We start from the raw sequence: 17,548 nt of genomic DNA, 5'->3' as shown, positions 1-17,548 counted from the left end.
TCCCATTGCAATTACTTCTACTCTTTCTAAAGTAATGGAGAAATCAAATAACTGCCAACTCTTAAACTACCTAGAAACCTACCATCTGATCAATGATCGCCAGTATGGATTCTTTCAGTGTCAATCCACTGGTGATATTCTAGCTTAAGTTACCCATTTATGGTCAAATTCAATGGAAAAGTTCGGTGAAACACAAGCAGTTGCTCTTGACATCTCAAAGGCTTTCGATCGTGTTTGGCATTAAGGTCTTCTAAGCTTCCATTAAGCTTCCATCTTATGGTTTGCCAACTGTTTTTTGTAATTGGTTATCCAGTTTTCTCTCTGTTCACTCACTGAGGGTGATGCCGACCGGGCTAGCCGGGTGGGTAAAGTGCCTGCCTGCCTGGCAACCCAAAGGTCGTGGGTTCGAATTCCGCCTTGGGGTTGGATCAAAGTACTGCAAAAAAACCTTGGGAGGTGCATTATGACCACAGAAGCTGATGCGCCAACAACTATCAAAAAAAAAAAAAAACTGAGGGTGATGGTAGATGGCTCTCTGTCTTCTAACTTCTCCACTAATGCTAGTGTCCCCCAAGGTTCAGTTCCTTCTCCCACTCTTTTCCTCTTGTATATTAATGACCTTCTTCCATTGACTGGAAATCCTATCTATAGTTTTGCCAATGATAGCACATTGCATTCCACTTTCCATTTTGAGAAACGTTGCCCTGCTCAATCAGCTTCAACTTCTCGAATATCTGTTACCAATTCCTTAAATGCTGATCTCCAGGTAATTCTTCATTGAGGCAAAGACAACTTAGTCCTTCTAAAACTCAGTCTTGTCTTATATCTTGCAAGAAGGATTCTTCTGCTCCTATGCTTATCTTTGGTGACACCTCAATTTCTAGCCAAGTTGATGTATCTCTTTTGGGGATTACTCTGACTTCTAATCTCTCTTGGCACAAGCACATTACAAATATTGCTTCCTCTGCATTTAAAAAACTTTGTTCTCTCTTTCGCTCTCGGCATTATTTTCTTCCAAATAGCTGTTCACTCTGTACATATTGCAAATCCTCCCTACCATGGAATATTATTCACACATCTGGGATGGTGCCCCTAAAACCTGGCACCTCCATAGCCAGGTGGGCAGGAGCAATAGTGCGTAGCACATGCTTCTTGATTAGACCGGGGTTCGAGCCCGTGACCACCAAATAAGGAGGATGCGGAAATGTCAGGAAATGACCACTGCATATCCCCGGAGCAGTATGGCCTTAGTTGCTAATGCTTCTAAAAACCAAATGACAAACAACAAACAAACAGCCCCAAAACCTCTCTCAGGCTTTTAGATTCCATTCAGAAGGGGTAAGTTAGGTTAATTAATGACTCATCTCTAACTGAGTCTCTCCACTCACTGTCTCATAGACGTACTGTTTCTGCTGCATGACTTTTCTACAGATACTTCCATGGGCACTGTTCTTCTGAATTGGTTTCTATAGTTCCCGCTCTCTCTCTTTCAAAACAGTTCGAACATGTGCCGCCAACATCCATTTACTGGCTAACTTCAAACTCACAGAACCAGCTTTTCATCTTCCTTGTTTATTCATTTAACTGCCATTTTCTGGAACAACCTTCCTTCAGATGTCTTTCCTGAAAATTACAGTCTACAGAAGTTAAAGTCTAATGTCAACAAATATCTTCTCTTGTCTTCTCAACCCCCAACCCAAGCACGGTACTAAGAACTATAGGTTCTAATACCTCTTGTGTTTGGGGTTTTCATAAAAAGAAAAAGAAAAACGGAAGAATTCCATCTGCATTGAGCCTGCTGAAACCATTCAAGGCCTTATACACTACTGCTTTGCACCAAAATGTGCAAAGCAGCCAGCAGTAACGGATGCAGAAGTTTATATGAGTATGTAAGAATCGAAAAGTCAAATTTTATCAGACTTCAAACATAAAGGCATAACATGAGTAAATTAAGTTGCTCTAATGGAATTTCAAATGTAATTTATTTTTTATCAAGTCTGTGAGAAGATAAAGAAAATGTAGATTTACAGTTTAACTGGAATATCATCTACATTTAACTAACTCTTAAGAGATGATTATAAATTAAATCACTATAATATAAATTCATCACTATGTATCTATATGAACAATGTGTTGCATGCCATTGAATAAATTAAAAAATAAATCTTTTCTTACCTGAAAAGTGAGGAAAATATGTAGAAAACAATTTCCCATTGCCGAAGTGTATGAATGAATCAAAATTTATTGTGCATAAGTCTCATTAATGTTTACACAACCATAATTGGATCTGAAATGTTTTCATTAAGTAATAGATTAATTCAGCATAGGTGATATTACTGAGTGTGGAGTATTCTCTTCCTTTAAGTTTCAGTAAACTGGATAATTTGTATTTCTGATCATGGAGGATAGTGTTCCATATTTCTGATGTGAAAGTATTGCAGGAGCTGCAGGGTAGTGGGGTTCCTGAAACTCTCTAGTTCAGGTGTGAGTGCGTGCATGTGTGTGTTAGGTGAGACAGCTGAAATCGTAATTCACAATTCTCATACAGTAGAGAAGTTATGTATGCTAAAACAGGGAAAAAAAGAGAGACTTTGCCAAAGCAAGTTCAAAACATTGTCATTTTTCTGGCTTGTTGATAGTTGTAATTCAGTAATACTTAATTGGACCTCCTTTGCAATTATTACTTAAACCAGTAAATGAAGAATTTTGCTTACTATTTAATTTTTATTTCAATTACAACTCTAATAGCATATTGTTATTCAGAGTGGTATTCATTTTTATAAATCTAGATTTTTTTGATAGTCATGTTGTTGACCTCTATTTAGCTGTGTTCTTTTTATCTTAACATTTATACGTAATTAATTTTTTTCCCCCTCCTCATGCCTTTCTAATGTTAAGTATTACTGAATTACAACCACACTGTATATATCACAAAATGAAGAAATATAATTTAGAGAGAAATATAATTTAATTTTAGTAATAAGAAGATGAACAGATAATGTTCACCTGAAAAATATAAGTTGGAAGGCACTTTCAGATTACATTACATCAATTCAATTATATGAACTGTAGGGTGGTATTAAATTCATAGAAATCCAATGAATCCAAAAACTTCATTGCTCTTTATTTTTAACATAACAGAATTAACAATTATGTACTGTGTAAAATTTTGTGCATAGTGTAGCTTATACCTTTACTTTTTGTTCCTTTGAGTAGAATGGTAATAACAGAGGTAACTAGTTAAAATTCATGTTGAAAACTCCAAAGGATATGAAATCTCCTTTTTGTGTTGCTGTTATTATGTATTGTAATGCCACACTTAGGCTGCTTCATATTACTGTTCACTTGAACAGATAATTATGGTCTGGATTATTGGATTGGAGTTCATTTTAAAAGTATTTTGTATTACATTCAGGAAAGATAATACTCTCTGAGAGAGTAAAAGTCAATGTAAATGTGTATCTATTTCTAAGACATTTTCTGAAAACTGTGTGTGTGTTTATAGTCAGCTAATTCACTTGTTTTTTTTTTTTTTTTTAAGATATGAGGCAGACAGCTGAAATTGTAATTCACAATTCTCATACAGCAGAAAAGTCTTGTACTCCCAAACAGAAAAAAAAGAGACACTTTTCTGAACTTGGCGTAAGTTTTTTTTATCTAAGTATAAATAATTGAAAATTTTTTTCAGATTTTAAAGAGTATAGCGCTAAATCAAGCATGTGAAAAGCAATCTTAACTACTTATATCAAACGTTGTGTTAATTTATTTAAGAGTTGTTCAGAGTATGATCTTTAAGAATATTATCTTATCTTGCATCATGTATTAGTATTAGCTGTATGGTACAAGGAAGCACTTAGCTTTGCTTCACCAGCCAAAGGAGGGAAAAAAAATTAATAAATAAATAATGAAATAAAATAAGTCATCCATGGAGGTGACTTATTCCAATAATTAATAACTTGCTGACTAAAAGAAAACTTCCTGCAATCTGGTCTGAACCTCTTCTCGTTGAATATGAATTTATGGCCCCTCCTAGGTCTGGAATCATTTGTAATACTGAAAATTGTCGTCGTCGTTCAATTTTACTCTCTCTTCTCAGAGCCTTGTACATCTCAATCAAGTCTCCTCTAAGGTGCTTAATACACCTCAGTCATCTCCTCTAAGGTTGCTAGTACACCTCAGTCAAATCTCATCTACAGACCTTGGAAACTAGATGCCTAGTTTCCAAGGTCTGTAGCCCACATATTTGAAGTCTTTCCTTGTATGAACACTCTTTTGCTTATTTTGCCAGGCAAATTGCCTATCTTTGGATCCTTTCAAGGAGCTGAATGTTTTTTTTTTTTTTAGATGTGATCTCCATACATGACTATTTCTGTATTACTATTGACTAATACAATGGGATTATGACTCCCTATCTTAATCTTTCTATCTTTGCCTGTAGTTACATGGTCCATTGAACCATGTGACTACAGGCAAATGTTCAACAAATCATCAATAGGGCACTGCGGGCCTTTTTGTTTACATTTCTCGGAGAGCTTCATATCTGACCATGTTGTAACTCCCAAATCCCTTCTTCTTCTGCTGTCTTTAGTTCAACCCTACCAGTATAAGTTGTTTTGGGGTTAAATGCAAGGTCTTACACATTCATTTTGCAGCATTACACATGTAAGACCTTGCATTTTGCAGTATTGAAGCATAGCTGCCACTTTTTCTGAACATCCCTAAGTTCATCCTAGTCATCCTGATGTGCTTTGGGATGACTAATCATTACCTGCTCTACTAATCGTAACGTGATCTGCAAATTTCGACATCACACCTTCTATCCCTTTGTAGGTATAATTTTAGAAAATCAAAAAGATGTGTTCCTTTGGAGAATCAACTTCTTATTTTAGTCCAATATGAAGAATAATCATTAATCACAACCCTCTGCTTCTTGCCCTTCAGCCATCCCATGTGATTCCAACTTGTAAGTAACCTCTCACGTGGGACTGAGTCAAATTATTTTCTGAAATTTGTAAACAACGTTTAAATTAATTCCTACATCCAATTCATGAGTAACTGTCAACATAATTAATCAGGTTAGTTAAACATGACTTTCCCTATACAAAATCATGCTATGTTTCCTTCAGAATTCCATTTTTATATAAATGATCTTCTATTGCAGGCCAACAAGTCAACCTTGATCTACCACTCGATTGCTGCTTTCATTTTGGTTGATCATGATGAATTTTAAAAATATATAAAAAATAGATTAGTCAAAATCTAAATATTATTATTATGCGCCCCACTGCATACGCTTTTTACAAATCCGTTGAACCATGTGACTACTCTTGTTGCCGTGCAGCTGCTAGGCTTGTCTAGTGAAAATTCACGCAGTTCCATTGTGGAGAGCATAGTGTATGTGTCAAATTCTTATTCAGCTTACTTAATATTAATAACTGGGCAGTACTTACACATTAATTTAATACTCTTTGATTTAAAATGAATACTACGAAAAAGAGTAAAACACATAATTTTCATCAAGAGTGGGAACTAGAATACTTTTTTGTAATGATAAAAGAAAAATGTTTGATTTGCAATGCTTCTGTGGCTTAAAAGTGCTCTTCAAGATCTGCAATTATCTCAAAATATTGTGATGTGACGCATCGAAAAAAATTAGTAAAAATATGAGCGAACAATTGCATGCTCATATTGTGCTAATTGTATGTCCTTTTCTTTACAACTAGATGAATCTACAGACTTCAGTGATACAGCTCAATTTCTCATTTTTATTCGTATGGTGTTCGATGATTCTGCCACAAGAGAAGAACTGCTGGGTATGGTTTTGTTAAAAGAAGGAACTACAGGCCTTGATACATTTAACGCATTCAAAAATTTTATTGAAAAAATTAAATTACCACTATTTAAGCTTGTATCAGTAACAACAGATGGAGCTAAAGCAATGCTGCATCTTAACGGATTCATCGCATTGTGCCAAAAGGATGATGAATTCTCAGATTTTTTGAGTTACCACTGTATCACCCACCAACAAGTGTTAGCCAGCAAAAGATTAAATACTAAAGGTGTTTATGGACATAGCTTTCAAAATTGCAAATGCCATCAGAGGACAATCTCTTCAAAGGAGACTTTTCAAAATGCAAGAGTTACACATTTTTATTTTTTCCATGTTTTTTCCATGATTAATAGTATTTCTGCATATAAATATCAATTTTTGGCAATGGCTATTTCTCAAAGAAAAATTAGATCATTTTGCAAATATGCAAGATCATTTGCAAAAATATCCTGTTTTTGAATTTAATAGCGAAAAATATGTTTCTGAAAATGAGAGAGAGAGAGTCTATTGCACCACCTTCAATTGTTGACAGTTACATGATTGGATAGTGTTTCAATGTCCCTTCACCGCCAAAAGGCCAGGGGTTAACACTTATAGAGATGATAAAAAGCAGATATACTACAGAAATAAATAAATTGACATTAAGTGATATAGGGCATAAAACAAATTAAATGAAATAACATCAAGTGACATAAGATGATACAATGACTTCCATAATGGCATTAGGTTACATAAAAATATTAAGATGATATAAAAATTACATTAAATGAAATTACATTAAATAAATACTGGTGTAACATAACATTTAGACTAAATTAACAAAATGACTCTTAAAAGTCCTGATTTTCGTCTTCACAGCTCGTGGGAGAAAACAGCATGAACAGAGGCAATTGAAGCACACACCGCTGGCTCCTTTCCCAGTATGCTGAGTAATTAATCGAAGCATCAAAGTGGCGAGTGCAGGGCATGTTGGCTTGGATGCGATGAAGAGAAGGCTTTTCATTTTGCAGCCTGTCGGGACAGTCGTTGACTGTTCCTTACTGCAGGGAACCTGGGGTGAATTTGCATGTCGCTAGATTACTTCAAGGACATCCTCTGTTTATGCTGAGTGATTGGAGGGCATGGAATGTATGGGATCCAGAATCCTTTCCTTATAGTGTCGGTTAACAGCAAATTTCTCTAAGTCGCCATCGATGCCATGGATTCTTCTGAGCATCTGGTAGGGTAGGAAGTGATCTGATAAGTGGAGGCGCGAGTGAAGAGGGCATATTGTTGGGGTGGCTCGGAGCTAGGCAGGTGGAATCCTCCAGCCACAGAGATCTCAGAATGAAAGAGATGAGACCAGTCAGTATCTTTATTGTGATTATCAGTCTCCTTTGTTCAGTGAGAGAGGGTAGCCTGGAAATTCCCAGGGCCATTTCAGTCGTATGGGCTTGGAGTGGTATCCTGTGTTTGTAGGTTACCCACTCGATGAGCCAGTACTCTACTGTCCAGATGGGTTTTATGTTCGTGGGTGCTGCCGAAGCCCAGATTTATACTGCATAAAGTAGTGGGGGGGGGGGTGTATATGATGGTCTGACATATTTTGTTGCAATAACCTTGTCTGAGATGTAATGATGGTGCTGCTTTGCTCTCCATTTCAGGTGTGCCGGCTCGCCTGATGAGTTTTTCGATGTGATGGTTAAATGCCAGCTTTGTGTCAAAAGCCACCCTAAATCTAAATGATATGAAACAAGAAGTATGGATACTGCATTAATCTTTGGCGAGATGGTTGTGGGCTCTTTCTTCAAGGAGTAGAGAATGCACTCAGACTTTGTTGGGTTGATATTAAGGCCAAATTGTTTAAGGTAGCCACTATTGCAAGGAGCACACTGTTAATTTCCTCTGTGATCATATTGGGGTCTGCATTTGTTTGGATGGTGGTCAGTATTTTTAAATTGTCAGCATAAAATATATCTGGTCTCTGGATTATAAAAGGGGAGATAATGCCATAAAGAGGAGGCTGGAGAGAACTTCCCCTTGTGGTTCTCCTGTAGATATTTGCTTAGTATAGCTTTTGTCAGAATTATGGAGTATGATTGTACGGTTCTGAAGGAGTGATGAGAGGAAATGCAAAGTTGTGGATGATTTTAAAACAATTGAAGACATTGTTTAATATACAGTCAGTCCTCGTATAGCCCTATGGGAAAAATAGGGTTAGGTGCCGGCCACCCAAGATTGAACACACATTTGTAGCCAAAACATTACCAAACACAATAAATAATCGTAATAAAATACTTGCTTATTTTATTATGACTATTACGTAATAAAATATTGCTAATGCTTTTGCTTCTATCGTAAGCAAACTTGTTTTTTGTTTGATTTTCTATCCAAACAGATGATAGCCGTTCCATCTCTTCCAATTCTTTGTGTCTTAATCTAATGGATTTTAATTACACTTTGAGCTGTTCCTGCTATGAAAGTTGTTTTCATTTTCTCTGCATTCTTTGTAATTCTTGACGTTGCCTCATTTAGGCCTGTAGCACGTGCAATATCACACGGTCTTTCATTTTGCTCAAAGCATTTCACAATTTCATATTTTTTCTCTATCGACAAAGGCGGACTGGCCATAAGCCTTACCGGGTAAACCCCAGTGGGGCAAGAGGGATTTTGGCCATAAACATGAGACCACTGCAAATTTTCCCGGGTAAGAATTTTTGATCCAGTCCGCCTCTGTTTATCGATATTGCTTTTCTTTTTCTCTCTGAATCGGCAGTCTTCACCAGGACACTTCCTTTTCACACCTTTTAAGTATTTTACTCATCTTTAGGGAATAAAGCACAATTACAAAACGAGGAGGCACGCTTGATACACATAAATAAAGCTGCGCGTGTGTGGCAACTGAATAAACAACACCGTAAAGGCAGAGATACACTATTAACACCTCACATTTCTAGGGGTTACTACCATAAAACAATAAAAACAATTTCCAGTTGCGTTTCTGCTAGTGGAATCTGTTATAAACTGGTAGTAAACTCGATCTAATTGCATTTGCGATTATACTGATAGCTGGAATTGTGTTGGTTTTTTCGTTATTATGGTGAAATGTGTTTCCCCTTCACTGATATAAAAAACATAAATACATTTTCAGAATCTTCTCTTCATTCCTATTGTGTTGCTTTTGGTTGGGGTGATTCTGCGTTCGACTGCCATTTCTTGTAAACATAAAGGCGAATCGTGCATAAGCGAATTCGGTTCGTGTTATATAAGATATCGGTCCCCTATTTATAAATCGTGTATGATCGAATTTGTGTAGTGTAAACACGCGTTATACGAGGACTGACTGTACTGTATTTCTTATCCATTTAATGTCAACTTAGATATGAAACAAATTACAGAAAAAATCGCTGATATTTTTCACATGGAGAAAATATTACTTGAAAATGAAATTATTACGTTGCAAAATAATATCTTCCTAAAAGCCAGCTCATCAGAAAAAAGACTTTTGGAAATATGTTTGCCAAGAAAAGTACCCAAATGTAAAAAAAATGAGTGAACTTTTAAATTCCTTTTTTGGTTCTGCATACTTATGTGAATCCACCTTTTTCTATTTGAATCAAACAAAGACCAAGAATTGTTCTATTTTTACCCACTTGCATAAAGAAGATTCTTTACAGTTGCCCTTATCACATTATATCCCCGATTTTGAAAGCTTGGCAGATGACATGAAGACACAAATTTTGCATAAATTAAAATTTTAAATATGTATGAATTTAAAATAAGAATTCTGAATTGTATTTAATTTTAAAATTTATAAACAACATTTTTCAATATGTGTTGATTAACTTTTTTTTAACCATGTGCAATGAAATTCTTGAGATGGTAGATCATGGCACATTTTGAAGAAAAAAAGTAGATCGCATCACAAATTAAGTTGGCCACCTCTGTTCTATTGCAGTCTTGATCATTGCATCATAATTTTCCCTACCACTAAATCCAGACTGACTAGTAAATAGTTACCCACTTCACTCTTAGAACTACCAATGTATTGTTAATATATTGGCACTTCTCCTATCCAATAAAAACTCTTCTGGGTCTAGTGATATCTCCATTATTAACCTTAATAGTTCATTGCACTCTCTTGCTACCTCCCTCAAAATTGCAAACTATATACCATATACTCCAAGAGCCTTACTTGCCTTTAGGCCCAAATAATAAACTTTTCTAATAAACAATCACCTGTAATTTGGAAATTGCTAATTTCATGTTGTCCAGCTTTGCTCGCACAGTTTCTCCTTACCACAAAGGGTTTTTCTTCTGTAAAAATTGTTGAAAGTACCTGTTGAGTTCATATACATCAGCTGGGTTATCCAAGATTTTTTCATACCCATTACACAAAAGTCCGATCTGATTTGTTTATATGGGGAAATCTTACTCTTTGCTTTCTCTTGGCCAGTGATTTCTTTTAATCTGCATTTGCCAGTCTCTAACCTATGGTACTGTTACAGATCAATTTACAGCTGTTATAAGTTTCAGTACTTTTTATTGCTCTGTAACTTTTCAATGCCATCTTTTTCTCCTCTATGAAACTGACTAATTCATTTTTCATCCTCCTCATGCTGTATTTTCTTGATGGTTTTGTATATGCATTAAAGGCTTCTCTGATTATAATTCTAGAGGTATACCATAATTGTAATATATTCACACTCTGTGAGCTATATTCCTGGTTGATAGAGACTGATTAGCACTTAAGTAGCTCTTTTCCTGAAATGAAAACCTATTCCTCTGCCTTTAACAACTCTACCTATCTCCTCATTATCCAGCTTAGAACTCCATGATCACCCCTGCTAAGATTCCTGTACTGTCAGCTCTGTAACGTCACTTGGTTCATGGGAGATGATCAGTTCTAGAATATTCTTGCCCCTAGTGCTTACCCTGAAATGCAGACACAAATAACAACCATCTAGTTGATTTCAAAATTTTGTCCCCATGGTGAGGTTTCTTCCCATTTGCTCCAATCAGTTAGTGGCAAATTGAATAGGTCAGCAGAGGAGATATCACCTGCTCTCAAGCAAACTAATTGTTGCTTATTCTATTTCAGAACAGATGTGTCCTTTTCAGAAGGGATGTGGATGAATGCTGTGAAAGATCTGCCCCACATGAGACTATACATTACTCTCTAACAAAAAAAATGTTGCTTGTAAAATGTAAAAAAAAATAAATTTTTAATTAAATATAATTAATTAAACTATATTTAACATGTTTCTTACATGTAGTTTGTGTGCCAAACACAACAGTGTCATTGATTTTTCTCTATTGTCAATATTTTGGCAACACCGAAAGTTTAATGTTTTTGTGAAATGTATAAATATTGCATAAGTGCCTATAAGAACCTGCAGTATTTGTATGTTTTCATTTATTTATTTATTATTATTATTAGCATTAGCATTAGCATTAGTAGAGGCATTTGATGCAAGAAAGCAAGCTTATGCAGCATCAGCCAAAAAAAAAAAAAAAAAAAAAGTAACATAAATAAATAAAAATAACCACTTCCACTTCACCCCTCTGTTCGTTCGAAATACCTGTCCAGCTGAGCCTTAAACTTATTTAGGCTATCAACTTCCACGACAAGGGATGGAAGTCTGTTCCACCCACCAACCACCCGCTGGCTAAAGGCAAATTTCCGCACATCTATCCTACATCTGTCTTTCCTCAATTTGAATTTATGCCCTCTCAGGTGATTTTTCTGAGCTAGAGGAAGAATCCCATCAGCATTGAGCATGCTCAAACCATTCAAGGCTTTGTACACCTCTATCAGATCACCCCGCTGGTGCCTAGTTTCCAGACACTGTAATTTGCAAAACTTATTATTTTTTTTTTTTTTTTTGTAGTTTTCTATGGCTGTCAAATGAGGGTGTAAGTTATCTCCAGACTCATTCTCCTTTTTATGAATAGTATAGAGGTTTGAAGCAGATGAAGCATATTATTGTTAGTGGCACCAAGTTTTGAGTGCATGAGAAGCCTATCTTTCCTACGGGTGATCAAGACTAGCTATAGGTTTCTCATTTCTGCTGTAATAGTTCCAGATAAATGTTAAAGGGATGGTTTTTGTGGTAGTCAACTTGTATGCATTTTGCTATACCTCAAATGTGGGGACAGAGAGAGCCTACAAACGGTCATGATGACTGTTACCTTTGTATGGAGGATATATATATCAAAGTTTTAAAAGTCTGTGAATGAAAAGATCTAGTGATCTGGTGCCACACAACGAAAATTTTTCAGTTTCCAATCCACCTTCCAGAGAAAAGTCTTCAGAATTGGATGAATCTAACAAACAGGTTAATTAAGATTTCAACTGAGAAGTCTGTTCAAGTAAAGTGCCACCACATTTTTCTAATCAACAAGAATGACTTAGTGAGAGATTGGATCTAACCAATCCTGTGTAGAACTCCTGACATCCCATTTAAAAAAGAAAAAGTGGAATCTATTAGATCTAAGCTGCAAGTCTTCCATATATAGAAAAAGACATAAAACTTAAATTTTACACTGTTGCAGAATCCCTGTGCTTTTTTGTTTTGATTTGTCTTTATGAAGACAAATGTTTTTTTGTTTTGTCTTTATGAAGAAATTGATATTAGTCACAATCAAAATCTGGAGGAGTGGAAACTTTCATAGACAGTTCAAATAAAAGTTTGAAAGCGGTGTTGATTCACAATGGGAATATTTGTAAAAAGCATAAGAGAAGTTTACCTCAATATGATACGTAAAACGCTTCCGTATGATACTCTCCAGAAATTAAAACAAAAACATTAACGCAAAATGATTGTAGTAAAAAAATAAATTGAAAACAATTAAAAAATCAATTGTGAACACAATTAAAAAATAATTAAAAATTAATTTTAAAATTTACATTAAACTTTTTTAAATTAATTTTTAATTATTTTTTAATTGTGTTCAATTTATTTTTTTACTGCAGTCATTTTGTGTTAATGTTTTCATTTAATTTCTGGAGAGTATCATATAGACGTGTTCTATGTATCATATTGAGGTAAACTTCTTTTACAAATATTGAAATCAACGTAGAACGTATTGAGCATCAATCATAGCTCTGGTTTAAAATATGAATCTGATAGATTCATATTTTAAACTCCTGTTGACTATTTCATTCACTTCCTTCCTTTCCAGGCATAACCTATCAATGCACACAATTATGGGAAATTTTTTGAACAGCTTGGTGCAAAATTACATTTCGTTTGAAGGAAGAGCACAATATGAGATACATATAAAATGATGCCCCTTCAAACTACAAACGTAGTTTTTTTTTGTTTAAGAGTTTTCTATGGTGTATTTACATCAATATTATATAGAATATTTACACTCTTAAACGTATGATGCTTTATTGCATCAATCTTCATTTTTACATTAGATTAACACTAAGATACTCAGCTCAAAGTTACCAAAAAAGGAAGGAAAATCTTTTTTTTTTAATTTAAATTAAACTTTTTAAATTAATTTTTAATTGTGTTCAATTTATTTTTTTACTGTAATCATTTTGCGTTAATGTTTTATTCATTTTAATTTCTGGAGAGTGTCATGTGGAAGTGTTCTACGTATTATATTGAGGTAAACTTCTCTTATTCTTTTACAAATATTGAAATCAACATAGAACATATTGAGCATCATAGCTCTGGTTTATACTAACAATAGGAATATAAACCTATTGCTTCCTGTTGTACACTGTTCATGTTACAAAGAAGACAGTGGAAATGTGAAGGATATTAAAAAAGATCAAGAATGGCCATTATAAATGAGATTGTCTGTGATAGCTTCAAGATGCTGGAATTCCTTCTAGATTCATAAGATGGTTTCACCAAGTTCTTTCGTTTTGCTTTGCTGCCTCTGGACAGTAGGAAAGTTGATTAGCCACAGGAGAAGAGAATGGTCTGCCAGAATTGAGTTGCAACCTGATGCACACAACGTACTAAATAATCCCTTTATTCTAAGAAAGAAAATCTTATTTCCATCACTCCATATCAAATTGCGACTGGTTAAAGTGACATCGTCATGCATGTACTATCTTTGTTTCCAAAAATTGTCTGGTGCAAAACTGAAAGATGGCATATTTATTGACACAAGTTAAGCAGATGTTGGCTTCACAAGAACTGGATGTCAAAATAATTGATGCTAAGCTAAAAGCTCAGCAGTCATTGTTTTGTGGTGAATGGCTTTCTTAATGTTAACAGCAGAAATAACAACAAACTAGTTGACAAGTTAAATAAAAATTAGGGTGCAGAATGTCAAGCAAGCTTATTACTTGCACTGTTACCTGGATTTTTTTTCAGACCAAATCTGGTCATTGTTAGTGAAGAGCATGAGGAGAGATTCCACCAGGTCCATGGTTCTCAACCAGGGGTATGTGTATCCCTGAGGGTACCACGAGCAGTACAAAGGGGTACTGCTCATGTGGATTTTCATATTCTTGGTTTTTAGTACATAAATATGTGTACATATTTATATACCCAAAACTACACTGGATATGCAGCCATCTAGCTCTATATCTCCCCAAAAGATAGCACTGACAACACTGACTTATTAGAATATGTCAGTGTTGTGTGGTTGTACACATGCTGATGCTGGGACATAACAGGCCAAGTGCACCAAGCTTTGTATTAACCATAGAGGAAACATAATCAATTTCTCACTGGATAAAAGTGGATTTTGTAATACATTTTGTAATATTGAGTTTTGCTCTCCTTATTTTTGATGAGACTTAGATATTTTCAACTGTGATTTTTCCTCAGTCCTCCGAAGTATGCTTATATATCTCTCCCTGTATTTAAACCTCTAATGGGTTCATTATATTATCCTAGCAACCAAAAATATAAAAAAATTTAAATATCTGTTAAAACTATGCTAGCATGAAGTTCAGTGTTGTTCCACCAGTATGGTCTTCTTTCGATGTGGAAAATATATTATTTAATTAGATAAATATAGCCATAAAATTTTTTTTTTTGGCACTTTGTGCAAAAAATGCACAGCCACCGGCACCTTTTTTAAGTTTCCATAGAGTTTTGTTTTCAGCTTTAATTTCACTCATTATATAGAATTTGGTCCTTAATGTTAGTGCATGTGTGTGATATTATTTGTCAGTATGTATCTACTAGTATATGGCAAAGAGTAGTGAAAAGAAAGACATACTTAAAAAAAATCTATGGAGGATGCTTAGTTGAGAAAATTATTTCTTTCTCTGTACGTTGAAAATTTTTCTTGAAAATGGATGCATTGACCTTTTCAATTTATCTAGGTATGTCATGTCTTTCTTTTCACTATTCTTCACCATATACTAATACATACTTGTTAACAAATGATATTATATGCTACATTATGGTTATAGTGTATATATTGCCACAGCAATGGCACTAGTCCGTAATGAATGGGTGAAATGGGAAGTTTTTTTTTTTTTGGCTGATGCTATATAAGCCTTCTTTTTTGCATCATATGCCTCTGCTAATACCATATACAAATATTAATAAAAAAAACATCTATATACCTCATATAATATAAAAATTAAACAGAAAAGAAATAAGAATTATGCCTAGAAAAGGGAATAAAAAAACAGATAATCACAAATGTAAGTGGCAGCATAAAGCAAAATCCAACAACACATTGTTTAAACCATAAAGGAATATGAATTGGGGGGTGGAAGGCTGAAGAGCGATAAAACAAATAAATGATAGAGCAGAAGAGGAAAATGAAGATATGTGGTAGGAAAATATGTATGAAAATTTTCAAATATTAAGTTAAGGGCAAATAAAGCCAAATTAATACACCAATAATGCAAATTTAGACTGCCGCCCACTTGTTAATGCCCAGCCATAGCAATGTGAAATATCACAAAAGAAACATAACAAACCTATCACTAAAGAAAATAGCCTTAAGACAAACCCCAAGGAACAAATAAAAACAACTGTTATATCCATTCTGATCAGGGGCTGGGCTTTAACAAGTGGATGCTGGTCTAAATTTTCATTATTGGCATATTAATTTGGCTTTATTTGCCCTTAACTTAATATTTCAAAATTTTTATGCATATTTTCCTACCATGTATCTTCATTCATGGACACAATGGCTGTGAATATTACTGCATTTCAAATGCAATGCAAATTATGGCAACTGGCAGCAACTCAAACGTTAACCTGCCTGTGCAATAAAATAAATGACATCACAGAGGCCCTAATGCAGCAACAGAGAAACAGAAAAGAATAAAGCACTCATTGCTAAAACCAGAATGAAGAAATTAAGTTTATACCCAGAAATATAAACCAATTATAGAAGGCAGTTTGTGTAGCGTAAAGCAACTAACATACAATACACACATGCGAAAAAAAAAAAAAGAACAGAAAATAGAATATCACAAACGTAATGCATATCCAACAACATGTTGTGTAACCTGTAATAATACAAATTAAACATAGAAAAGAAATAAGAATTATACTTAGAAAAGGGAATAAAAAACAGATAATCACAAATTTAAATGGAAGAATAAAGCAAAAACTAACAACGCATTGTGTAAACTATAAAGGAATATAAATTGGGGAAAGTGGAAGAGTGAAAAAACAAATAAATGACAAGGACAGAAGAGGGAAATGAAGATACGTGTTAGGAAAATGTATATAGAAATTTTGAAATATTAAGTTGCTTTTATTTGTTCCTTTATTTGTTTTATTTGGGGTTCGTCTTAAGTCTGTTTTCTTTTGTGCTATTTCACATTGTTTTGGCCTCTGCGTTAATGAGTGGGTGTCAGTCTAAATTTGTATTATTGGCATATTCATTTTATTTTATTTGCCCTTAACTTAATATTTCAAAAATTTTATACTTATTTTCCTACCACATATCTTCATTTTTGTGTTCTGTCCTTATCATTTATTTATTTTTTTGCTCTTCCACTTCCCCCCTAATTTATATTCCCTTTTATTTATTTATTATTATTTTTTTATTTATTTATTTATTTTATTATTATTATTTTTTTTTTTTTTGTGGATAGCAAGATTGCCGTGTCTTCTTGCCTGAAGAGGTCAGTGTAGCCATTTTCAATAATTTGAAAATAGCTGCATTGACCTTTTCAAATGGCTACATTTCAGTTAATTAACTTTTAGTAAAAAAATTATATAATTTTCTTTGTTCATCATCATCATCATCATCAGCCATTTTCAATCCACTGCAGGATGAAGGCCTCTCCAGCAACTTTCCAGTTGCTTCTGTTTTGAGCACTGGACATCCATTTACTACCCACAAACTCATGAATTTCATCTATCCATCTCCGCCTTTGTCTTCCAGGTTTTCTTCTAGCTCCTCTTGGATACCATTCTGTTATTTTCTTAGTCCATCTGTCATCATGTCTTCGAGCTATGTGTCCTGCCCAAGACCATTTTAGTTCTTTAGTTTTGATAAGAATGTCCTTTACTTGAGTTTGTTGCCTAATCCATGTGTTTCTCTTCTTATCTAACAGTCTTATTCCCAATATGATTCGTTCCATTCTTCGCTGTGTGGTTCTCAGCTTCTCTTCCATTCTTTTGGTGAGTGCCCAAGTTTCACTTGCATAAGTCATGGTGGGGAGTATACATTGGTCCATTATTTTACGTTTCAGACAAACTGGGATATTGCTCTTCAGTATGTGACTATATTTCCTGAATACTATCCATCCAAAATTTATTCTTCTCTTGACTTCCAGCCATTTAT

The 17,548-nt window shown here is 34.5% G+C and overlaps 1 protein-coding gene across 1 annotated transcript in view; it reads left to right on the top strand.

The window, feature by feature from the left end:
• The window catches only part of l(2)dtl (WD40 domain-containing protein denticleless), a 227,020-nt gene that overhangs the window by 87,486 nt on the left and 121,986 nt on the right, over positions 1 to 17,548 (top strand). Inside the window, exon 7 of the mRNA XM_090376313.1 lies at positions 3,542 to 3,642. Coding sequence (XP_090232439.1) covers positions 3,542 to 3,642 — 101 coding nt within the window. The remainder of the gene's footprint in view (positions 1 to 3,541; positions 3,643 to 17,548) is intronic.

This window comes from Mastigoproctus giganteus, chromosome 6, assembly GCF_048544385.1.
Source record: "Mastigoproctus giganteus isolate SK-2022 chromosome 6, ASM4854438v1, whole genome shotgun sequence".
In the NCBI taxonomy this organism is placed as follows: domain Eukaryota; kingdom Metazoa; phylum Arthropoda; class Arachnida; order Uropygi; family Thelyphonidae; genus Mastigoproctus; species Mastigoproctus giganteus.
Note: the sequence above shows the minus strand (reverse complement) of the source record. Positions and strands in the feature narration are given on the sequence as shown.